The sequence below is a fragment of the Anarrhichthys ocellatus genome, unplaced genomic scaffold, assembly GCF_004355925.1.
Source record: "Anarrhichthys ocellatus isolate YVR2014 unplaced genomic scaffold, GSC_Weel_1.0 scaffold572, whole genome shotgun sequence".
Lineage (NCBI taxonomy): Eukaryota > Metazoa > Chordata > Actinopteri > Perciformes > Anarhichadidae > Anarrhichthys > Anarrhichthys ocellatus.
In genome coordinates, this window is record NW_022280546.1 from 1454 (window position 1) to 27248 (window position 25795).

The following is a 25795-nucleotide window of genomic DNA, read 5'->3' on the forward strand; positions in this document are numbered from 1 at the left end:
TCATATACCATTACAATTTGTGTCTAATGGAGGCGCTATTACACAAGAAAAGTAGCCGACAACAGGGCTCTATAATTTCACCCGAGGTCCTTTCTTATCTTCTCTTATCATTTGACTGTCAGCTGCACCTACCAATTAAACTTTAGAACAGACATCTCCTTGTTAAGGAAGGTGCATGATTATCACACAGGGAGAAGGAGGCCTCAACCTCCTTTCTAAGCTCTTTTTATAATAGTCTTTCTTGTATTTAGTTTTACAACAACCTAAACATTGTTTATTTCAAAGAGCACCCTCACAGACTCTATCTGAAGTTTATTGCCCAATGGGCCTAGTTACAGGTATCCACAGGTCAAGGTGATCTTTCGGATTATGTCTGCTTCATATTCTCTTCTGATGAAAATGAACACCCAAAAGTTGTGCAAGTAATTTATGGATTGTGATTGAAATAAACACATCTAGTTAACACATTGATTATATATATAAAAGGTGTCTTTAATGTAGCCACATTTTGACAGGCAGACATTCAAAGCACATAAAACAACAGACATATTTGTACTTCCAAGTACCTTCATCTGCCATTTCTTCTTCTAATGTTGTCTGCAGGCTCAGAGGTCTACTTGCAGAGAGAACTGGTCTGTCAAGATGACACTATCAAGCTTCGATATGGAGAGAAACCAGAGGACTGCCCTTACCTGTGGGCTCATATGAAGACATACACAGAGATTACAGCCAAGGTCTTCTCTGGTATATGCCTGGTCAACTGCCTGTCTACCCCTCTGCATGTGGCTGAGGTACTACTCTTACTATTTCATTGCAACCACAGCTGACTGATCATGATCTCTTCCACTCCTTGTAGATGACAGTGTCTAAATCCATTGATTCCAAAGTCTAAATTTGGCAACATTTTGGAGAGGAAAAACTGGTATGGCCATGTTCACAGGGGCACTTGACCTCTCACCTCAAGATATGTGGATAAAAACAGGTTCTATGAGTATCTTGTTTGGTTATCAGCAAATATGAAAAACTAAATTATTGACATCAATATTGTCAATATTGATGTCATATCAGAGCCTTGTTTGGAGGGAAGTTAAACAAGCTTTAGGGGCTCTGCATTTTTCACCTCTCTGTTTGCTCATTCCTTCTGCCAACAAACTAGCAATTTGCAGACCGCCCCCAGTCAAATATCTCAGCTTCAGACTGCTCACTTCAGGAACCCTGAAGTAAGGCACTAACAATTGATGAGCTGAGAGAGCGCAGCCCAAACATTTGGTTTGGAGACACGGATGCCGATCAGAGCGCTGCAGCGCTGATCTGTGATCTGCTCCTGATTCATGTTTGTGCTTCAATATTTATCAACCCAATAATATTTTTAATATGGCTGTATGTAAGGACTGCAAAATCATTTACTCACGTCTGGAGGATTCCATTCATCGGCTGAAGTCTGAGCTCCAAAACAAGAACAAGCTTCTTGAGGATTTTATATCGGTGGCAACGCCTCAGGCAGAACACATTTCCCGTATCCAATCGTCTGCTCACGGTCTCAGAAATCAGGTCTCCCTCCATTTTGGATGTCACAGGCCGCAATCCGCAGTCCGTACCGTCTTCATTCCCGAACCATCTTCATTCCCCTACCGTCTTCGACCCCGTATCGGTGTCGACCCCTATGTCTACTCGCCTGCCTGCCTTCCGGTGTCGGTCCACGGAGAACCACACCGTCGATCCTGCCTGCCACCCTGTGTCAGACCAAGGGATCCACATAGTGAATCCTGCCTGCCTTCTGGTGTCGAGCCTCGGGAAATCACACCGTCGATCCTGCCATCTGTAGAGTATTAAATAAAGTATTTTCTTTACCTCAATCCTGTCTTGTGGTCTTGCTGTTGGGTCCTGTCCAGAGCTCCCTTGACAGAACAGACTGACCACAATGGACTCAGCAGACCACAGTTTGGTGCGCGTTGCACCAAGATCTTCTAACCTGTTTCAGGAAACCCGGCTGGCCTTGGGAGAGCCTCGTAGTGTCCAGTTGGCCAACCACAAGTTGGTAGGATGTTTTTTCAACCCTAAAGAGAAGAGACATGGGAAGAAGAATGTTCAAGTCCCCGTTTCCGCCTCCGCTGGGTCGCAGCTCATGGCGGCTCCCCGTGTCCTGACGGCGGTCCCGCTGACACCGGCTCCCCGTGTCCTGGCGGCGGTCTGGCTGTTGCCGGCTCCCCGTGTCCTGACAGCGGTCCGGCCGACGCCGGCTCCCCCGTGTTCTCCAGCTGCGTCTTCTGAGCTACAGCTATCCCCGGACCCGGCCGCCGCCACCTCTGAGCCGCAGCTACCCCCGGAACGGCTGCCGCCGCCTCTGAGCCTTCTGAGGCCCCGTGGCCGGTTAGATCCAGTCATATAATATAATTTAGCAACTTGGAGAAGCAGATGTAAAATTTTCAATTTTACAAAGTTTTATGGGTCCCACACAGAGTCAAGCCATGACAACTTGGACCCCTCTTACCATCTGTAGTCTTATCTAATCCTAGGCTGGAATAATGGGTTTGTAAAGAAACACATATTTAATTATGGTGGATAGACTCCAGGTTAATTACTGTGTACTTTATGTGTTGGTCCCTCTAGGCGATGCTTGCAGCAGCCAGAGCTGTCAGGCCTGACCTCTATGTGATAGCTGATATCTTAACCGGCATTGAATCATTTGACAATGTCTTTGTAAATCACCTGGGAATCACCAGTTTAGTGCAAGGTACTGACCCCGCCAGAAAATGCAGTTTTGCACGAAGTGTTTTCACACTGGAATGTCTGTTAGACAGTGAAGAACTGCAGTGATCAGTTGGACTTTGGAATTACAATTGCATCTGACATGTACCAGCATTTCCATATGCAAATGTATTTAACTATAAATCCTTTGATCTCCCATTATTTTCACCTGATTCCCTAATCCCATCAACCTAAACCGTGGTTCATCATAATGCTGCATGCTTCATCTTTCTCTTGTTTTGAACAAGATCTGTTCTGGCCATCTATGCATCTCCATCATCCTCCCATCATATCTCTTCCGGTATCTCTTATCCACCTTGTTCTTCTCATTCTGATCTTAACTCTGTACCCACCTTTGCATGGTCTGGGGGTGACCCTGCTGGCTGTGATTTGGCTCTACAGCACATGCTCGATCAGGCTCGTTCTCTGATGCCAGACCTGTATGTGTTGGCTGAGATATTCATTAGCAGTGAGGAGCTGCATAATGTCTGTTTGATTAGGCTAGGTATTACCTCACTCATCAGAGGTAAGCAACCATACCAGCATTGTGTGTGTAGTTTGGAACATGACAAACACCCCTCTCTGGCTTAAGACTGCTCTTTGTCAGATGTTATGTTGTTTATGAGTTAGGGAGGAACACACTGAGTATAATATTGAACAACTGAAAACTGACCAAATACCAAATGATAACATATTTTCACTAATTACAAAATTCAGTCCCACAGCCATTCAAAGCATTTTATTTTGCAACAAAGTAAACAAACATTTGAGGTACAGCATACTTAAACATTTATTTTGAGTTGTAGACTAAATGATATGACTGTACTGTAATGGAACACATCAATGCTGGTGTTAATATTGACATTTATTTTTAAATGTCTAGAAAATATTATTATTATCAGTATTTCAAGTGTTCAAAATGGCTCAACATGCCATCTACTATTTTAAATAAGCCCTGCATGTTGCAGGTCAATGCAGAGATAGAGTCACTTGTTTGGAGTAATTTACAGCATGAAATGTATCTAAAAATATAATGTTAACACCCACTTAATAACTCCTGCCTCATACATCCATGCACCCTTGCCTACTTTTAAAATGATGGGTGGAGTTAGTACTCTAGAAATTAAAAGGTTATGTGAACTATGAGGTGATGTACACACACATGAATTAACATTTGAAAGGAAAATAGATATTTGGGGAAGTGGTCAGTCAAGTTGTGTACATGCAAACAACAGCCAATATGCACCTCTGACTTTCAGAATAAAAGAGGGGGGGTTGGACAGATACTCATTGAATTAAAGCACAGTTTACTAACTGAAGTCAGACAAACAAGACCATAATACATGACCATCAGCCAGTCAGAGCAGAGTATAAATATGTCCTATTTGATTGTTAATGTAAAAGATACAAAAGCTCACAGGCGGGTACCAAGTGTGTATGCGTGTGTGTTCTTGCGCTCAGCTACTCATTCAAAATACATTATGTGTATCCTTGAGGTCCCAAACTTTGTTTACACTCAAACGTGGCACCGTAGCGCAATCCTCTTCAGATCCAAACATGCACAAAGGGTGTTTATGCTCAACTCACATTGTTGCATTATTCTCTTAAACGCCAGAGGGTGTACTAACAAAACGTACCGTGAAGAAGCGATCAAGTCAATTAAACCAATCTCCACTATGCCGGGGAGGAATTGTAATCAACTATAAACTGAAATCTTATATTCATGGGCTACTTTATTGCCTTTGTACAAGACCTGTAAAGAAACAAGTCAAGTATCAAATGAATTGTAAAAAAAACAAAGGTTGAATATCCTGTAAACAATTTGATTCGGCTGCAAAATATTTACTCAAATGTAGGTTTTTTTAGGACCGCAACTTTCTAAAGCTTTTAAAAGCAGATTAGCCTTCTTTGTAAATTCTCAGACATGATATTCATACTCTTATTAGTGAATATTTGCAACAGTTACATTTGAAAAGCTCCCAAAAACCAAAGGACCCTTCACGCACGCATGCCAGCTTCACTACAGCAAGTATAAACTAAGTTAAGAAACCTGTGTAGAGCATGTCTATTAAAACATTTGCAACCATTTTCCAAGTATTTTGAATCCAGTTTATATCCATGTTTACCGGCTTGCAGTCTTCCTCTTCTTGTGTATTGCAGCATATCTTGGGCTGTTAGTGCTACTTGTTGGTCAGTTGGCGATTGCATGTTTTCATTAAGTCTTGTCATCCTTACTGATCTGGCTTATATAATGTGCAGCTGCTGCTCTTCCCTGTGTTTCTTTCAGATGCTGTGGGTGCCACAGACAGTCAGGCGGAAAGGGGCTGGCTGCCCAGGTTTGGCAGGGAGCCTGTAGGGGCTTTTGTACAGCCCAGCCTTCAGCCTCTGATCCCAGCTGTCACTCACACCATGTTTGTGGACATCAGCCCGAACAATCACAGTGCCATCCAGGTCTGCTCTCACCTTGACTTCAGACTATACTTGAATTATTGTACTAATTCTTGATATTTCTGCTACTGCCAGTGCTAAATCTACTGCTACTATTATTACTGCCATCATGTCTTTGTCTACTTCTAGTACCATGAGTGGTTGTTAAGATTATGTAACTGGCTGCCTTATCTTATCTTATCTTAATGACATGTTGAAGGTTTGCAGAAAGGCAGCAGTCTGTTGTCAGGCTGTTTCTTCTAAAAGTATGTCCATATCCTGTTGTGTACACAAAGTCTAACCTTGGTGACATATATAATGCATTTCCTGTAGCTGCTTCACACTGAAAATCTTCATGTGTTTCACTGATAAAAGCTATTAATATGTAACAATAGCGGCAGGAAGAAAACTCAATTCATATCCATAAAAATAATAAATAACCATTCATCTTGCAGATGGTTTATTACAGTCCCAGATTACACAGATAGCTAAAATACCCACCTGGCGGAGCCTCGTCATCACCTGCTGTGAGGTGACGCCCCACTGTTCTCAGTGATCTGATTGGCTCTGGAGAGACTCCCCACAAATCAATTGTTCTTGATATTTACAATGTGGTCACAGATTCTGTCACTGTGGACAATGATTTTGCAGCATTTTATAATGAGGGGGGTTTGTGTGGGACTTTCATTTGTATTTTCTGGAGAATAAGAGGTCCAGCTACCAAAAATATCTTACAATTAGATAAAAAAGTGGGAAGTGTGGAGTTAATTAATTGTTAATTTAATCATAGGCCAGTCTTCACCTGTTGTGTTGTTTCAGAAGTGTTCAGTGTACGACTTCTTGCCCAGATCTACCCTGGTGTCAATGACCTGCGGTGCTACAGGCAGCACCAGAGGATATGATGAGTTGCTTCTTCATCAGGTACGATCAAATGCATGTTAAGTACCACAGTGTAGCATGACTCTGTCTCTCACTGTTGACTGAATATGAATGTTACTGAAGCTCAGATGGTGTTCACATTTTTAGTAAAGTTAGCCACACAAAGCCATAGAAGAAATTTATTGTTGGCCAACTCTATCCAGCACCTGTCCGACTGAGGCACACAACTTGGCCACCGGAACCTCTGGGAACCTCAAATTCCCCGAAAAAAATTTCACGACAAGGGTCGTTAACTATTGTATGTTATGTAATTTAGTCATGTAATAATCAGAACTGATATGCTGAGAGTTTTGAACTTGGTACCAATCTGTTCGTTAGATTTTGTAATGCAATATGGTCTGTTGAATTGGAGATTTGATTTGTGGGTGGCAGTTGAGAAAAGGTATGAGTGTTATGAGTAGGTGTTCATCATATGAGCAGCATGAATATAGACAACAAATAGTATAGTCATTAGAATGTTTGGTTGGGCAGATCTACCAATTAACATAAATATACCTTGGTCTTGTCACAAACTACTATTGAAGTAAATTAGCCTTATGATCTGATTTGTTATCTGTTCAGGGCTTGAGGGAGGCTCCTCAGTACAGCTGCTGGAACTCTGAGGCCCAAACATCTGACCAGGTCAACCTGCAGACTGGGATTCTGGCTGGGAAGCTGGCACTGAACATGCTTCACAAGGAGCTAGCTTCTGAGGGCTTTACTCAGGTTTGTTTTCTCATATGAAGTAGCATCATCACCCAGCGCTTAATTTCTGTTGTTTGATATTGATTATTTGTGTTGCATTATAATATTCCCTTGCCAGAAGTAAATAATAATACGGTTCACAGGTTTGAAATCTCTAGTTTTAATTTTTAAGAAGAGGTGTCTTTAAATGTATTTTTTTACACTGGCACTAAATCTACACAGCACAGTTAATGGTTATTGTTTTTTCAACCTAATTTAGATGAAACCACTGTGGTATGACGAAAGCCTCGACACAGCATGGCGGCTGTGTTGATAAATTTACAGTTTATCATAGACTTCACAGAGAGGAAAGTGGATTGTAACTCTGGAGAAAAACCTTCAGTTAGTGGCTGTATCATGTCAAATTCTGCCAGCGCAAACCCCTGGGCCATGGATCTCAGTGGGCTGGTGGCCACTAGTCTCCTAGCATTTGAGGTGGACAATTTTCTGAAACCAATGTAGCATGAGAGCATGGTGAAATTAGCCAGCCGCTGAATGAGTAAAATTTAATAATGTAATGCTTCATTTACACACTCTTGTCTCAGCATAGGAAAGCACATAGCTATCGCCAGTTGAGTGACAACTATTTTTGGGTCATATTCTGTAAACAGTGAAGCATTAAAGAATGGAGGACCTAGCTAGCTAGCTAGCTAACTAGCCAGCCACTCGATGAGTAACATGTAACAACTTAATAATAATAATAATAATAATACATTTTATTTATATAGCGCTTTTCATAAAACTCAAAGACACTTTACATTAAAATCATCATATATAAAAGCAATACACTAAAAACATAAAATACACAATAATGGTCACACATTAAAAGCAGTTTTGAACAGGTGGGTTTTGATCTGTGATTTGAATATGGAAAGTTCAGTGCAGTCTCGGATGTGTTTGGGGAGAGAGTTCCAGAGGGAGGGGGCAGATATGGAGAAGGCTCTGTCACCCCATGTCCGGTGCTTGGTCCTGAGTGGAAGAGACAGGAGGTTGGCATCAGAGGAGCGGAGCCGACGGGATGGAGTGTGGTGGTGAAGCAGGTCGGTGAGGTAGGAGGGGGCCTGATTGTGGAGGGCTTTATGAGTGAGGAGAAGGATTTTGTATTGGATCCGTTGTGGGACGGGGAGCCAGTGGAGGTTCTGGAGAACAGGGGTGATGTGGTCGCGGGAGCGGGTGTGGGTGAGCAGGCGAGCAGCAGAGTTCTGGATGTACTGGAGTTTATTTAGGATTTTGGATGATGTGCCGTGGAGAATGCTGTTGCAGTAGTCAATTCTTGAGGTGATGAAGGCGTGGATCAGAGTTTCAGCAGCAGATGAGGAGAGTGATGGGCCGAGACGGGCTATGTTTTTTAAGTGGAAAAAGGCAGTTCTGGTGATTTGTTTGACGTGGTGTTCAAAGGAGAGGTTGCTGTCAAACATGACTCCGAGGTTGCGGATGTGTGGGGAGGGAGACAGAGTGGAGTTGTCGATGGTGAGGCAGAAGTTGTGACTGGTTTTGGTGAGGGATTTGGGACCGATGATGATCATGTCAGATTTATCACAGTTCAGTTTGAGGAAGTTGGTTTGCATCCATGATTTAATGTCAGTGAGGCAGTTGGTGAGAGTGGAGTGAGTAGCAGTGGTAATGGCCTTTGTGGAGATGTAGAGCTGGACATCATCGGCGTAGCAGTGAAAGTGAAGACCATGTTGACGGATGATGTTACCAAGAGGGAGCAAGTACAGGATGAACAGAAGAGGACCAAGCACTGAACCCTGGGGGACGCCTTGAGACAGAGGAGCAGTGGAGGAGGTGCAGTTGTTGATACTGATGAACTGTTGTCTGTTTGTGAGATATGATTTAATCCAGGAGAGAGCAGTTCCGGTGATGTTGAGGGAGGATTCGAGGCGGGAGAGAAGGATGTTGTGGTTGATGGTGTCAAAAGCTGCAGTGAGGTCGAGGAGGATGAGAATGTTGAGGTGACCAGCGTCGGAGGAGAGGAGGAGGTCCTTGGTGACTTTGAGGAGGGCTGTTTCAGTGCTGTGCTGTGAACGGAAACTGGATTGAAATGGCTCGAACAGATCGTTGGAGATGAGGTGGGCTTTGAGTTGTGTGGCGACAATGCGTTCCAGTATTTTTGACAGAAAGGGAAGATTGGCAATGGGACGGAAATTGCTCATGGTGTCAGGGTCAAGTCCAGGTTTTTTGAGGATGGGGGTGACAGCAGCCAGTTTAAGTGTGTCGGGGACTGAGCCGGAGCTGAGGGAGGAGTTAATGATGACTGTGATGAGTGGTGAGATGGCTGGGAGACAGTCCTTGACCAGATTAGATGGTATGGGATCCAGGATGCAGGTGGAGCTTCTCATTCCAGTTGTGAAGTTAGGCAGCTCCAATGGGGACACAAGGGAGAACTGAGAAAGGGGCTGAGGGGTGGAGGAGGGGGGCAGGTGGAGAGATGGAAAAGGCGGGGGAGGTGTTCAGGTTGCTGTAAATGGTGTCAATTTTTGTTTGGAAAAATGAAAGAAAAGAGTTGCATTTGTTCACTGTGAAGGATGTGGAGGTGTTGTCCTTGGGTTTGAGAAGCTTATTTATTGTGGAGAAGAGAGCCTTTGGGTTAGAAGAGCCAGACTGTATGAGGTGTGAGTAGTAGGTGGACCGGGCTGAGATGAGAGCGTCTTTGTATTGTTGAAGGTAGTCGGAGAGGGCTTGGAGATGGACTGTTAAACCGGTTTTCTTGCAGAGTCTTTCAAGCTGGCGCTTTCGAGATTTCATCTGGTGGAGTTCAGGAGTGTACCAGGGAGCCGAGTGTGTGAATGAGACAGTTTTGGTTTTGATGGGAGCCAGTTGATCATGACAGGAGGAGAGTGTGTCATTGTAGTAGTTTACAAGATCGGAGGGATTATCAGACAGCGGGGCAGGGGAGGCAGACATGGTACTGGCAAGAGAGGCTGAAAGAGTTGTGGGGGAGATAGATTTGAGATTTCTGAAGGATATGGTGCGCTTCGTTTTTGGCATGGGGATAGGGATGTCAATGTCCATGGTGATAGCCAGGTGGTCAGAGATGTTGAGGTTGAGGCTGGAGAGTTGCGGTATTGTGAGACCAGTGGTGCAGACCAGATCCAGGATGTGACCTCGGCTGTGGGTGGGGAAGTTGATATATTGTGTGAAGTTGAAGCATTGTAGTAGTTCCAGGAATTCTGTCGTAGATGTACAGTCAGTGTTATCAATGTGGATGTTAAAATCACCTAGGAGGAGAACGGAAGGTGAGATGGCACATAGCTGAGTCAAAAAGTCTGAAAAGTCAGAGAGAAAGGAGGGATTTGGCTTGGGGGGGGATGGTAGATTACAGCAATAACCAAAGGAGTGGGACCAGAGAGTTTGAAGGCAAGGTGTTCAAAAGAATGAACGGCAGGAATGGAAATGGTGGTTGTTTTAATGTCCTTCCTGTAAACAGCAGCAACACCACCTCCCCGCCCCTCAGCACGAGGTTTGTCAATGTATGTGAATCCTGTGGGAGTGGTCTGGTTCAGTGAGAAGTAGTCCAGGGGTTTATGCCATGTTTCAGTGAGGCAGAGGAAATCAAGGTTACTGTCCGTTATGAATTCATTCAGAATGAGGCTTTTGTTGTTGAGTGAGCGAGTGTTGAGCAAAGCCAGTTTCAGGTGACGTTGCTTTGTGATAGGCTGTGAGGACTGAGGAAGGGGACGGAGATTGGACAGATGCACGTGTTGTTTGTTGTGGTGACGTAACAAGGACGTTCGGGTGCGACAGGACCATAGGGATGGGATGGAGTTTGGGGACGTGAAGTTGTAAGTGAACATGCGGCCAGAACCTCTGTGTGAAGGATGGCCTCGGCGAAGTATTCCATGTTCTTTGAGAATGTCCATGCAGTCCGGACGCAGGTGGTTGTTGAAGTTGTGAAGATCTGACGTGGAGTACAGCGTCGGCATGGTCCGGTTGGGGAGCGCTAGCGATAAGCTAGCATTAGCTGGTGACCAAGAGCCGGCTATCCGTGAGAGAAGCGATGTGCGACCCAGGAGTATCAACGGGATGATTCTCAGCATAACAGCGGCAAGACGCCAACAGTCCGGTGAGGAAGGAGTGGTGGCCTGGAGGGGCTACCAGCCTGTTAGCCAGACGATCCTGCCCAGAAAATGGAGGTCTGGTGCGTGGCTGTGGCTAGCGAAGAAGACCAACCCGAGCCTGCTAACCGCGCCGGGACGGAAAGATCCCGGCAGGGTAAACAGGTGTGCTCGTGCAGGCCGCTCGTGCTGGCAAGCGATGTGGCAGGCAGGGAAGACCGACAGCTCCAGTAGCAGGACGACGATGTAGCGCTGTGGACCAGACCCGGGAGTCCTGGGGCTAGCACGGAGGTAGCTTTGGCAGATGGAGACGGCAGGTTGATCTGGTGTGGCTAATCCAGTGAAGAAGTTTGAGCATGTTAAGCATTAAGTTGTTAAATTATAATAATAAACATGTTGTCACAGCATAGGAAAGCATATTGCTATCGCCAGATAAATCAGTCATTGATTAATTCACTAGTTCATCATGGGGCTTAACTTCAAGTTCACAGAAAGGAGAGAAAAGGCTTGTGCTGTGATAGGGACACTGGTTACAGAACATGAGCAATAATTCCGCATAGCATTCAATCCAGGAGGCTTCAAGCTATCAAGTACTAGCCAATCACTGTTCATAGGAGCAGTTCATTGGAGTTTTATTTCGAACTTGGCCTCAGATTTGAAGAAATGAAATCAGTAAATATCATCTAAGCCCGTGTTTTTCAACCTTTTCTGAGCTGCGGCACATTTTTTACATTAAAAAGATCCCGCGGCACACCAACAACCAAAAAAGTTACAAAATTACACCTTTTAGCATAATACAGCATATATGGCAGGGGTGTCAAACTCAATCACAGAGAGGGCTAAAATACAAAAATTGGGACTATGTTTAGGGCCAAATAGGGTCAACATTTAATAAACAGGATAGAAGGGATATTGGACAAAGTGCAAAGAGAAATATCCAACATTATGTTATGCATATGTACCAGAGCCTGATGTTTGGCATCTTTTGTTGGCTGGCAGGTCATTGATTATTTTACTCAAATTTAAATACGGTTTTTACCTTTGGAGACCATTCATTTTCATCTTCAGAAGACCTCTGGATAAAAATATTTCAAACTGCATGACCACTGATCTTTTACAAATTGTAAACACATCCCTTCTCTCAGGTGTCTTCCCACAAGACCTAAAAAAATGTAAAGCATCAAAACATAAGGCAAAAGAGAAGGAGATTTCAAAACAATTAAGAACATTCATTGAAACATTAAAAACAGTCATTAAAACACTAAAAACCAGTGTAAGAAATAAAATACAGTAGTAAAATACAGAAATGCAGGAAATTGATTAATATCCTTGAATCTGGTTCAATTAAAGGCAGCAGGAAACAGAAAAGTCTTCAATCTTGATTTAAAGGAGCTGAGGGTCTCAGCAGACCTGCAGCTTTCTGGGACTTTGTTCCAGATATGTGGAGCAGAAAAACTGAACGCTGCTTCTCCATGTTTAGTTCTGACTCCGGGAACAGAAAGTAGACCGGTCCCAGACAACCTAAGGGGTCGGGATGGTTCATAGTAGCAGATCAGAGATGTATTTTGGTCCTAAACCATTCAGTGCTTTATAAACCAACAGCAGGATTTTAAAGTCAATTCTTTGTTGGACAGGAGGCCAGTGCAAAGACCTCAGAACTGGAGTGATGTGATCCACTTTCTTGGTCTTAGTGAGGACTCGAGCTGCAGCGTTCTGATTGACTTTTTACAGAGACCTGTAAACACACTGTTACAGTAGTCGAGTCTACTGAAGATAAATGCATGGACATGTTTTTCCAAATCCTGTTGAGACATAAGTCCTCTAATCCTTGATATATTCTTCAGGTGATAGTAGGCTGATTTTGTAATTGTCTTGATATGGCTGTTCAGGTTGAGGTCTGAATCCATAACAACAGCTAGATTTCTGGCTTGGTTTGTGGTTTTTAACATCAGTGATTGAAGCTGAGCGCTGACCTTCAATCATTCATCGTTGGTACCAAAAACAATTACTTCTGTTTTATCTTTGTTTTAATTGAAGAAATTTCTGGCACATCCAGTTGTTGATTTGTTCAATGCATTTACCCAGCGCTTCAAGTAGGATTCAAACCAGTTAAGTGCTGTGCCAGAGAGTCCCACCCAGATTGTTAGTATTTCTACTAGTATGTCATGGTCGACCGTGTCGAATGCAGCACTGAGATCCAGTAATACTAAGACTGAAATTCTGCCACTGTCTGTGTTTAAGTGAATGTCAAAGCTTGTTATTCTTATGCACACAGAATAAACCACTAAATTAAATGAGATACTAAGACAGTGTAGTGTACACATTTCTCAGGTGATGGAGTGAATATTTGTTGGAGCCGAAGTACATATTACTTTTATATTAGTAAAATTGATAAATAATCAAGCTTAAAATGTAATGAAGTTAGAATAACCCCCACATAGCAATGAGGAGATTCTATATGTGGTTACAGCACTGGCATCACCTTGTTTGTTGTCATATTTCAAATCTCGTCTGTCTTTTTTTTTCTGGTTGGATGTGCAGGTGTATGTGGAGCAGTTGGATGAGGACGTGGTTGCAGTGACCAGACACTGTCCCAGCAATCACCAGTCTGTGGTGGCTGTGCTGCGAAGGGCGATCGAGAATCCAGAAACACACCGTTATACAAATGATGTTCCACCTTTGTTCATACCAGGTGATAGTCGTACAAACTCATCCTGATCCTAAGCTCTTATCTTTTGTTTCTGGGCTTGTTGTTGCAAAGGGCAGTCAAATACAATCCATAGTGATAGATGGAGATAGAATTACAGACATAACAAAACAGATAAAAAAACAATTCAAGCATACAAGTAGAGATAATACAAACAATATGCAAACCAAATGAGGGTGGTTATTTTCCAGCTTTTTTTCTATCTTTTGTCTTATCCTCATCCTTAGGCGCATGTTGCCTCCACTTTTAGAGGTTCCAGCTTACCGAGACTCATTTCTTTTTCATGCCTTCATAGGTCATATTGAAGAGGTGGTGTTGGAGGCTCTGGCCATTGAGAGGAGTACCAACTCCAACAAAAAAGATGACACAAACATCAATGGCTTGCCGGAGTGCACTGTAGAGATCAAAGAAAGAATCCAGGTACAAACTTAAGTCATCTTCAGTGGTCTAGGATTCTGGATACATTTAAACATTATCTTGAGTTGCTGTCTCTGTACTGAGGTCAACAAAATAAAAGCATTCTAGTGCTGTATGGTTAGTGCCTCTGCCAGAGAGCAGTAATGTTAAGTATATATGAATTGTAATAAAGACTTTACAACATGCAAAACTATGCAATGATCCATATAATACATATTTCAAGTATCATGTCGAGACATTTAAAGTGTTGCGGAATATCTTCCAGCTGAAGGACAGTAAGGTGGTGAAAAAGGCAGTTATGGTGTCAAAACACAACAGTGTTGCTCAGGAGATAGTGTTTGAGAAGTTCACACCAGGCAGCATCATCATCTTCAGGTGGGTCAGTGGATGGAGTAAAAGAAAAGTGCTGTTCTGAGTCTGTCTGAATCCTCTGATTAGTTTCATGCATGTCTGGCCTAGTTTAGATCTGCTTGTGGTCTGTGTTCATCTACAGGGTGACTCTAGAGCCCAGGTCCCAGGATCAGCTGTGGGCGCTTAGACACCATCTGATCCAGTTTAGTCTTCAGTACCAGACTGGCTGCGTGGCTGAACAAAGTACACCACCTATTCTCAACAAGCCGCTGAAGATGTTCGTATGCCTCAGCAACTAAAACAACAATAACAAGTAGTAATCATGTATTATTATGGATGCAGCAATCTGATATCTTGATTTAGAATGTTGATGTTGATGCATGAGTTGGCAGCTGAAAAACATGCCATTAATCCCAAATTGCTCCCGAAGGCTGAGCCACCGGTCAGTGAATGGGTGTGAAAGGGTAAGTGAAATATGGTGGTAAAGCGCTTTCAGTGGTTGGAAGACTAGAAAGGCACTATACAAGTACAAGTCCATTTACCATTAATCCTACTGTCTGTACTGTCATTGATGGTCATCGTCGCCACTGATGTGCTCCTACCGCTTCAGCATCATGTCCAAGCTGACCCTAGCGGACATGAACGTGCTGCTGTACCGCTGTGATGCCGAGGAGCGAGAGGATGGGGGAGGATGCTACAGTATTCCTTCATGGTTACCTCTCAACTATGGAGGCCTGCAAGGTACCTAAAACACACTTAATAAAAGCCACAGAAGTTCAACGTATGCAGAAATATAATAATCATCATCATTACCATAAAGAATATCCGTGAAAAAATTATGGTTCTTAGGGCTGATGGCAGTGATGGCAGAGATACGTCCCAAGAATGATCTTGGTCATCCGCTCTGTGATAACCTGAGGCAGGGAGACTGGATGATGGACTATGTCTCCAACAGACTCGTTGCCAAGGGTGGAGCTGTTGGAGAGGTGAGTTACAGTCAGGTTACATATCAGGGTTGTATTTTACCTGTTAATGTTGTCACATGCCATATGTATATAATAAGAGGAAACTCCAGTAATGTAATATCATGGAGAGTCCTCTCTTCATAGCTCTAACAGGAAAATCCACATCAAGTCAGCCAATCAGCATGGAGCTTCACTTTTGACCTTGGAAACAGCAGTGTGGCAAAATAATCTCAACTCAAAGGTCCACTTAGTGTTAGGTTAGTGCAGGGGTCTCAAACTCCCGGCCCGCCACGTCATGAGTGAAAATGAGTTTGAGACCCCTGGGTTAGTGGTAAACCCCTACTTGTACAGTAATCTGTCAACATACAAGATGTTACTGTCTGTCACTGACAACCCCTGAATAATATTATCAATTGCACTGAAATACAAAAAGAGGTGATCAAAATCAGAAGTAACACACCAGAGCTTTACCTGCAGATCAAACCCTGAATCCGACTACCTCTCAATGACTTCTTATATAGAAATTTCAGATATTACAAAGAAAATTGGAAGGATATAAAACAGGAGACGGGGCTGGCAGAGCAACAACTAGCCATGCTTGTCAAACCGTTCTGTGGATCCAACCACATTTACAACGTATCAAGGCAATACTTTACAGTTTTGTTGTCATACCAGGAGCCACGGAACTATTGAGATTTAGCTATTTGTCATTTCAGTGTAGACAGCATACATTTAGAAAATGTACTTGTCTGCATTAGTGTAGGTTTGGCCAGGGAGCTGCTGTGTCATTGCTGTACTTTATGCAGTAGACTGCAGCACAGAATCTGAAGTGTTGATCCTGATGTTGACCTTTGACCTACAGGTGGGCCACTGGTTCCAGGCCATGTTTGGATACCTGAAACACATTCCCCGCTACCTGGTGCCTTGCTACTTTGACTCGATCATCGAGGGAGCCTACACAACTGCTGTGGAGGCTGTTTTCAACCAAATGTCAAGGTGTTTTTCTTTGCTTTTTGATTTCTCTTTCCTTTCTCTAATGCTCTTTGATGAAAGGCTTAGTGATATTGGTTCGTCAGACAAATATATACTGATATTACTTACTGATTTTTTTTTTTGTATCTTATATAACTCGACTATGTAGAACAAGTAGGCTTTTTGTATGCCTAACTGTCTATTCATTCATTCATTCTTTCTTTCATTCATTCATCACTCCATTCATACCCTAAGTCACTAATCTTTTCATTCATTCGACTTGAAATGATAAATAATATGCTGATGTCAAACTGTCCACTTTGTGATAACTGTGTCCCTGTCTACTGTGTTCCTTTGGCTACATTAGCTTTGTGCAGAATGGTTCCAGCCTGGTTAAACTACTGGCACTGGGTTCGGTGCAGATGTGTAGTGTGGGTCACAGCTGGACACTGTCCACAAACTCTCCTCACCTTAAAGATGTCCCAAACCATCTTAGTGAAGTCACTAATCAAGAAGAGCAGTGCTTTGTGTCACTGGCAGCAGGTATGTACTTTCAATTCGTCTTTCTCATTTCAGTAGACACAGAAAGGTGAGATAAGATAACATGGGGTGAGCTAGGTGTGTATTTAAGGGCCTAACCGAGGTACAGACATTGTGGGAGGGTGTTTGTGTGTGCGAGGGGAGGGGGTGGGGGGGTAATTTGGTGTAACCCCTAGGCTAATCACATGTGAAGTGGATGCAAAGTAATTACAGAAACATTGGTAAAAAGAAAGAAACCTCATCTAGGAGCAGAAGACTCTTCAGGCATACATGCTTAATATTCAATGAAAACGCGTACTAAAAATCTACTCGCAAGCAGGTGAAAGCAGGAGAGCAATGATAGTATCTGTGTGCTAGGGGATAAACTAATTCTGCTAGCTTGCACAGATGAGTTACAAGCAACTGATAACTTCAAATACAAGTTTGTCTGTTCCATACACAACATTGTGATGATCAGAGTACCACTCAAGCACAGAGAACAGACCAGAGAATGGAGTTCTCAAAATCAAAGTTTTACTGAGGCTCAGTTCAAAACAAGGCAGGACAATCATCTAGCGCAGGGGTCACCAACCTTTTTGAAACTGAGAGCTACTTCAAGGGTTCCGAGTAGTACGAAGGGCTACTTGTTTGATACAAACTTCCTGAATAACAAAGTTGCACAGATCACCTTTTAATAATAATAATAATATGTGTGAAGAGACTGTCTGATCACATGTCAATGTTAATTATTCCTCACAATAATTATTGACAATGATTTCCACAACATGATGGTAGGAAACACAGATATATTTAAACATTTATTTCTGTTCTTCTGTTTCAACATTTGAAAGTCAGAGGTATCACATCTCTGATATTTTAGTAAATATCTTTCTTGACAGTTTTGTATGAATATGATTTGTAGCATTTAGTTCAAAATCACACCTGTTATATTTTTGTAAAAATTATCCTAACATATTTTATGAAATCATTAACTGTCATCTCTTCAAATCATGTCTCGTTGGTACTAACCACTTTTGTAACATGTTTGAACAAATCATGATCAACAAATCAACTCGATTTGTATAAACATGGGACAATCAGTTATGAATATCCTGTGTTGTTTGGCTTTGGAGCGGATGCCATTTATGATCTTCACGATAGGAGTCATACACATGATCAAAGCCGGTTACTTTTGCACATAGCGCCTGCTGGTGAATGATGCAGTGGTAGACATTTTGGATACCTTTTTCTCCACGAAGAAACTAGTAAAAAGTCTCGTCTATAGCCGAGGGGAAGATCCAACCCTCCGAGGCGCGCGAGTATCTTCGGGCGCGTTCAAACCTCTAGTCTGGCGCTTTTCAGTCGGATTGCGTTGCCTCGCCTTTGCCCGCGCCACCCAAGAGTTGTTGCCCCGCGGCCTGTTCCGAGGACTGACGGACCTGACGACAGGGTGCGCTCGCTCGCGTGCGTCCGGTGCCAACGGGAAGTGCCCGCCATTCGGAACCTGAAAACCTAGTGCGGTACGGCAGCCTCTTCCTGGCTGTCCGCCGTGCGCCTCTGGGTACCCAACTCTCTTATGACAAGAAATATTGTCATTTTAAAATCTACAATAATGCAAGCATTTTTGATTAAAAAAGAACAGCAACTACAATGTTTAGATGGAGCTTCATGGTGACTTGTGCTATTTTTAGAACATGCCTTGCGGGCGACTCACGTGGTCCCTGCGGGCGACCAGGTGCCCACGGGCTCCGTGTTGGCTACCTCTGATCTAGCGGAATTAACACACATACATAAATGGTCCAAAAATAAAAAAGGAAGTGAAATTAACTAGAGTTCATGCGAGTCGCCACAAACAAATATTGTGCAGTAAAGTACAATACTTTACCAAGTGGAGCACACGTTACTATGGATCCCCTATCATCTCCAAACTGAGCATTCATTTCTCATAGTGAAGCAATCCCATGAAAAAAAAACAAATCAACAATAAAGTTATCCCACTAACTAGTATTGTGTGTGTATCAAAGCCTGATCTAACTTCTTCCTGTGTGCGATAGAGCTTCATTGTTGTCCAAATACTATCAAAAACACATCAATGAGTCACACTGCTGCACTGGGTGATAGGCTATGTTCCGTCATTACGAACACAGTTTATTTTGACTCAGTCTCACATACACCTTCATGCTGACACAGATTCTCACTAGAGCACCAAAATGTAGATTATTTTGCCGCTTTAAATAATCCCCAACAAATACACTATTGCTAGATATGTCTTTCTGTTTTATGATATCAATGAGCATTTTACCATAAATCATATAAATTATGTATTATAAAAAATATTTCAGATATAAAAATAAACCATATATGCAGTTATATCGCAGTTTTTAAAGATTCAAATCTTCAGTATAGGCACCAATAGGCATGGGGCTGAGAACCACAGAGTAGGGAGGTCAGAAGGTATTCAGAACACATAAAGACAAATACATGATAACACCAGCCTTATCTTTTAATAGTTTTAATCTAAACTTTGCAAGGCACAGCATAGGTTATTTTCAAGATAATAGTTGTTTATCTTTACTAAGGTCTTCCTCACTTTTGTGCTGGGGCATTCCGATGTTGGGGCCGTGACACTTTCATTTCCCTGAGAGGACTGCTGTTGCTCACTGGCAGACATCTGGAAGCTCGGTGAGTCCGCCACACAACTTCACAAGGGAGGAGAATATGGGCTTCAAGAAATGTAAGGCTTTGAGCACTGTCTCTTTGGACTGATGGTACTGTGGTCTTTATTTCTTTACTAAACGAATACTAATACTAAACCAATCTGATTCAAATGTCCAATAGTGCAACTACCTATTTTGGATTAATTCTGGCAGTCAACCTACTCTCAAATGACCAGAGTGTGCCGAGACTGGGTCAACTGAGTTTGTGAAAGATTCACTTTAAAAGTACTATAACTAGATACACTCTCTTTGTGCTCCTTACTTTTTGGACATGTGCAACACCTGTCAGGCATCAGAAGAAATTATTCAGCAAGATTTTATGCAAATCACATTAACTGCAGATACAGCAGCACTGGTATTTCAGTGTTTCCCACAGGGATTTGTGAGACTGTGATGGGTAGACTTCACACCCTTTAGAAGGGAAGAAAAATGTAGAAATCCCTAGGTAGACTGTGTGGACTCCAACCCATTGACAAGTGTAAACCTATTTTTGGTTCATTATTGAGCTGTGGTGGGCCTTCACAGTCTAGGTAGCCAAATTAATGGTAAACACTATTTACTGTTGCCTTGCTACCAAATTGATTTATTTCCTACCCATTATACACTGCCACGTACATACTGTATGCACGCTTATCTATAAAACACCTGTCCCGATTGTCACAGGAACATCATCTTGGTATTTGCCGGGACATTGCATCATGGCCTGATCCCTAACCTGCTGGGCCAGGGTTGCAGTGTGCGTTACAACTGCAGGGATGCTGTGTGGTGGTGGCTGCAGTGTATTCAGGAGTACTGCACACTTGTACAAGACGGTCTCTCCATCCTCAAGTGTCCTGTCCAAAGGATGTACCCCACTAATGTGTCTCAGCCTACTGGAGCCTTGGTAGGAATTTGCACTGTTTTCTCACTGGTTCTTGACATGAGTGAGCCACTGATGATCAAATCCATACCAGAGAGGTGCTATGATTACCTTTTTCTAATATGTTGGCAATGAACAGATAAGCCTATTTTATACTGATTGTTGTCAGTCAACTCATGTGGAATGGATTATTATGTGAATGCAAATATGTAAGCTGTAACATAATTGTGTTAGTTAAATATCACAGTGATGTGACCAGAAACAGTCATGTGAACAGTGTCATTCTGCTCTACCACAGCCTGTTGTTTATCACAGTCACACACAATTACAACATGAAACTTCATGCACTAGCAACCGGTAAGATAGAAGCAGGTGATACTAGCAACCTGCGTATGGTTAGGGGTGAAAGAAGCATTCAGATCCTTTACAGTAAAAGTAGCAGAAGCACCGTGTAAAGAAAATCCATTACAAATATATATCAGTTATTTATAAAAATGCAGGACATATGCTATAGCATAAAATGGAAATACACACGGTAAGTATCAAAACTGTATTTGCGTACTGTTGCATACCATGCAGTGGTATTATCAGTCATTATCATTTCAAGAAGAGCCTGTAAAATGAGATATTTGCCATTTAAAATTGATAATTTTACAGACTTTAAAAAATGTTTTTATCGTATCATGTGGATAATTTGAACTGTGTGTTTCTTTTAGGATCAGCCACTGTATGATGTGATCCAAGAGGCCATGCAGAGGCACATGCAGGGTATCCTGTTCAGAGAGACCAATGCTGGGCCACAGCTGGATAGCAATATGACTGATGAAGGTATCTGCATGTACTCATTAACAATACTGCTTACTAATTCATATTAGATGTCTACCTTTACACAGATCAGGTCACACCAGGCATTCTTCGTGGTTGTGCATCAATAGATTGAGTGGTAAATTCACAGAAAGGCATGTTTATATATGATATGGATTCACTCAACAAGGTTCCCAAGCTGGACTCGAGCCATTGCCCTCTCAATAACAAGGTTCTTCAGTATGGGGGCAGTCAGCGGAAAGGGGACTTGCACACGCTTCTGTACAATCTGCATCGACAGATTTGATCCACACATGCACACTAGAGAACATGATGGTGATCTCCTGACAGTTAGAAGAAAATCTCCTTTGTTTGTTGTATGTGTCTGAACAACATGACAAAGTAAAATGGTAAATGGACTGTACTTGTATTTAACACTACATGTCATCATTCACCCATTCAAACCAATTCATACACTGATGATAGGGGCTACCATGCAAGGTGCCACCTGCCCATCAGTACTAAGTAACATTCATAGATCATTCACACACCGTAGGCACAGCTACAGGAGCAATTTGGGCTTAAGTGTCTTGCCCAAGGACACATCAACATGGACTAGCGCAGCCAGGGATTCTCTGATTGAAGGACGACCCTGCTCTACCATTGAGCCACAGTCGCCCAACACTGAGCAACAGTCGCCCAACAAGAAAAAAAAGAAAATGGCGTGTGCAACCTCTTGATGAAAATAGGACCCAGCATATGGAATACAGTGCACAACACAGGCAGTTAGCATTTATTTTAATTGTACAATCAAAAAGGTACATGTTCTATTAAAGAGAATTCAGTGCACAATATCCAAAAAAATCAAGCAAGTGACAACAGTATAACAAAGAAAATTACAATTACAAGACAAAAATAAATAAAATTGAAATAAAAACCCAAGTCAATCAGGAATTCATAGATATTCATGCAGATAGTTTTTTTTAAATATTACAACATTACATATTTAGTATATAATTATCTTGTTTAGATATACAGCAAATATAGAAATAGCTTTAAAAAAATGTGTGGATGAAATATTTTGCTTGGATAATGAAACTATTATTATTATTCCCAAACTATGTGCGGACCCCACAGTCCATAAGGCAGTACACACCGCTGTCTGCCTTCCGACATCCTCTTCAGTGAGCGGCAAAAGAGTGACAGGGCCCCCTTGGTAAAGGACTCAGTCTGTGCTTATAGAGCTCGGGTTTCAGGCCCCATGTTGTGCGTACACAATGGTCATAAATAAGCACCTGGGCATGAACCATACATAGTGTGAATGGCTGTCCAGGCATATTTTTATTGTATCATTTGTGACTGCACGACCGAGATAAATATCACTTTGTTTTTTGGGTGTGTGTCTTCTTATGTGGCAAAATGGGACTATGTCCTGCATTTCATAGTGCAACTCTGTTGTACATTGACTATAAATAACCTTATAACTTTGACATGCTGCTTACATTCTGACCCTGTTAATAGCAGTCCATCTCACTCCCGCCAGGATTTAATGTAGAGGTCGGAGTAGACCAGACCACTGGTTTCATTTATGGAGGAAATCGCTTCAACTGTGGAACTTGGATGGACAAGATGGGTGAGAGTGAGAAGGCGCACAACAAGGGAATACCTGCTACACCCAGGTGCGTTATCTCCCTTTTGGTTAGTTCAGGAAACATCCAACATTATTTTCATTCTGTATAAACTTACTAAGGAACAGGATACCTCAGACTTTGATCAGGCTGCATGAGGTTTTTTATTTGTGGACAATGTTATGCCTCTTGATGTTTGTGTAATTTGTCATTACAAACTTGTTTGCCCAACATTCCAGACTATCAAATGACAGCTGTAAACAAAGAAACCATTATAACCTGAAAGGTTCTCCTCCCCGGAGGGGATAAGAAAGAAAGGGCTTTTGTTGGACTCGGGTTAGGGTTAGCAGGAAGCGCAGAACTGAGTTGTAATAACAACGGGGACATTGATGCCGCTATCGAGGCTGTTCTAAATATTTTTAAAGTATCGAACTGCACTCTGCTTTGATCTCTGGGAAAAAAACATAATTGACCTCTGTCGTTCTGCTAAGAGATGTCGGGTTGAGACTCTGGCATAGCTTCTTTTTCCATCTTCCATCTTTGTTGGCCTTTCAGGGTCCCTCTTGTGTACTCTTCTCAAGCCTTCCTCATTTGTGTCTGTAACTTTAAAGTTAAGCTCTGAGTGCCACCTCTTTACCACTTTTTGTGAATCTTCAACCCTTACAACTAATCCTCTCAGAATAGATTCCTGGTCAATAAAGGAGAATTACCCCGACATCTCTGAATTGTTCACTCAATGGTGTTGCCTTTGAGTTTGGGCTGCTGAGTAATAGTTTAATACTCAATAGTGAATTTCATATAACCCCCTTGATTGACAAATACATTTTACATGTACAGTATGTCATGTCTTCTCAATATTTCCCGACATAATTCGCTAGTTCTGTTTTTTCATTTTCTCTTTCAAATCGTTTCGCTCCACTCTTAAAACACCGGCACAAGGTATGTTGTCATGGTGATACATCACCTGTCGCCTTGAAATGACTTTAGATTCAGGTGGATACATTGGTCTCTAATGGTAAATGGTAAATGGACTTCTACTTGTACAGCGCTTTTCTAGTCTTCCAACCACTCAAAATACTTTAACACATGTCATTCACCAATTCATACATTTATTCATACACTGATGGCAGGGGCTACCATGCAAGGTGCCACCTGCCCATTAGGACTATTTAACATTCATACCCATTCATACACCGCAGGCTCAGCCTACGGGAGCAATTTGGGATTAAGTGTCTTGCCCAAGGACACGTGTCCTTGCCTAAAGACACATTGACTTGGACAGACGGAGCCGAAGATCGAAACGCCGATCCTCTGATTTAAGGACGACCCGCTCTAACAATGAGCCACAGTTGCCCTAGTGATTGGTTAGCGAAAAACTAACCCCCAACACCCAATTAGAGCGGAGGCAATGTAAGACTGAAGATGGAAACATCAGCCTTGATTAAAGATAGACTACCAATGGTTAATTCATTCAATTACAGGAGTTGCTGGCATTTTTCTCTATGCTAGCAGCTGTTGTGCAGTTAAATTCTGAATTTTATAATTCTACTACTGCCGACAAGCGCAGGAGGCAACCGCTTTGCGAGCGGTTTCCAGTAACGTTATCCGCCCTACAAAGCGGATGTTTGACGGCATGGTTTGCAGTTTGGAGGGCGATGTACATAAAACGGAGGACTTGTCTAGGCTTGTGCTTATTTCCATACAACTATTGTGAAGTTCACACAGAAACTGTAAACAAACAAATGCATTAATGCTGCTCTCCAGTGCGACAAAGTCTTCCAACCACTCAGCAGAGCTACAAGTGTGAGAACAGACGAAACCAAGGCAAAACGAGTGAGACGCGTTGACCACATTTCTTGACCAATAATCAAGTAAAACTTTGATTTGTAACTGTGCATTTTGAAATAAATGTAATGTGTGTGTGAGAGAGATAGAGCAAGACCTATAGGCAGCCTTGTAAATAAGTTTGAAAAATAAAACTTGCATGCCTAGTGTATGTAAATAAGTCATGTGATATGCATTTTTAAGCATGTCAGTATGGATGGGGATTATTTCTAAAACAGTGCTGTATGTATGTATGTGCTGTGTGTATGGAGATCATTTTCAAAGTGTTTGAAGATTTTTTTCTTTAATGTTTCAGTTAATGCTGTTGTTGACTTGTGCTTTTATTCAGTCCTGCTTAATTAGAGCTGCCTTTATGTTTAGACTTGGTATGTTTTATGCACACATCATTGAAATTGCTTGAATAAGATACTTAAGGAAATTAGATACTAAGACAGTGTAGTGGACACATTTCTTTATTCTCTGCTCTTGGACCAGAGTAAATATTAGTTTGGCTGCTGATGGATCTCAGTGGTGAACTGAATTTGACAGACAGATGTCTGTTAAACTGTGAAGAGGTTCATGATATTAGTTAAGTACCAACTAAGTTAGAGGGACAACCTACACAGCTCAATATTTGTCATTAGATACACCTTTTCTGACTTTGCACCTGCTTCCTGTTATGATCACTGCAAGTCTTTGTATCTCTGTGTGTTTGTGTGTGATCTAGGGATGGCTCAGCAGTAGAGATAGTGGGCCTGTGTAAATCTACTGTACGCTGGATTGTGAAGCTCTACAACAATGGCCACTTCCCCTATGCAGCAGTCAACATACACAGAGAAGGTATAATCACATACACTTCATAACAGGGTGTTTTATAGGGCTGATAACAGACTGGCTAAAATACACTTTTTACAACACAAACCATACACACACAAACACATATTCTTATAATGATTTGAAGGATTTTTTCACTGATTTAAAATCATGTCATTGCTGTGTTGGGAATAACATAGCCTCACACAGGGCACCAATATGTTGGGAATAACATAGCCTCACACGGGGCATCAATATGTTGGGAACGTAAAGGAGCGTGTTTGGGTTATCAGCATCTAAGAAACTAAATTCTTGACATCAATA

The 25795-nt window shown here is 42.2% G+C and overlaps 1 protein-coding gene across 1 annotated transcript; it reads left to right on the forward strand.

Moving 5' to 3' along the window:
* The first annotated feature begins 322 nt into the window (after positions 1-322).
* On the forward strand, positions 323-25601 carry LOC116376754 (glycogen debranching enzyme-like). Its single transcript, XM_031838225.1, is given in 19 exon segments — positions 323-338; positions 604-791; positions 2611-2734; positions 5036-5199; positions 5995-6117; positions 6676-6819; positions 13437-13587; positions 13898-14022; positions 14285-14394; positions 14513-14647; positions 14981-15111; positions 15220-15356; positions 16198-16331; positions 16675-16850; positions 19406-19508; positions 20207-20426; positions 21119-21230; positions 22750-22885; positions 25386-25601. Coding segments are annotated over 19 exon segments (2565 nt in total). The 3' UTR covers positions 25522-25601.
* The last annotated feature ends 194 nt before the right edge of the window (positions 25602-25795 follow it).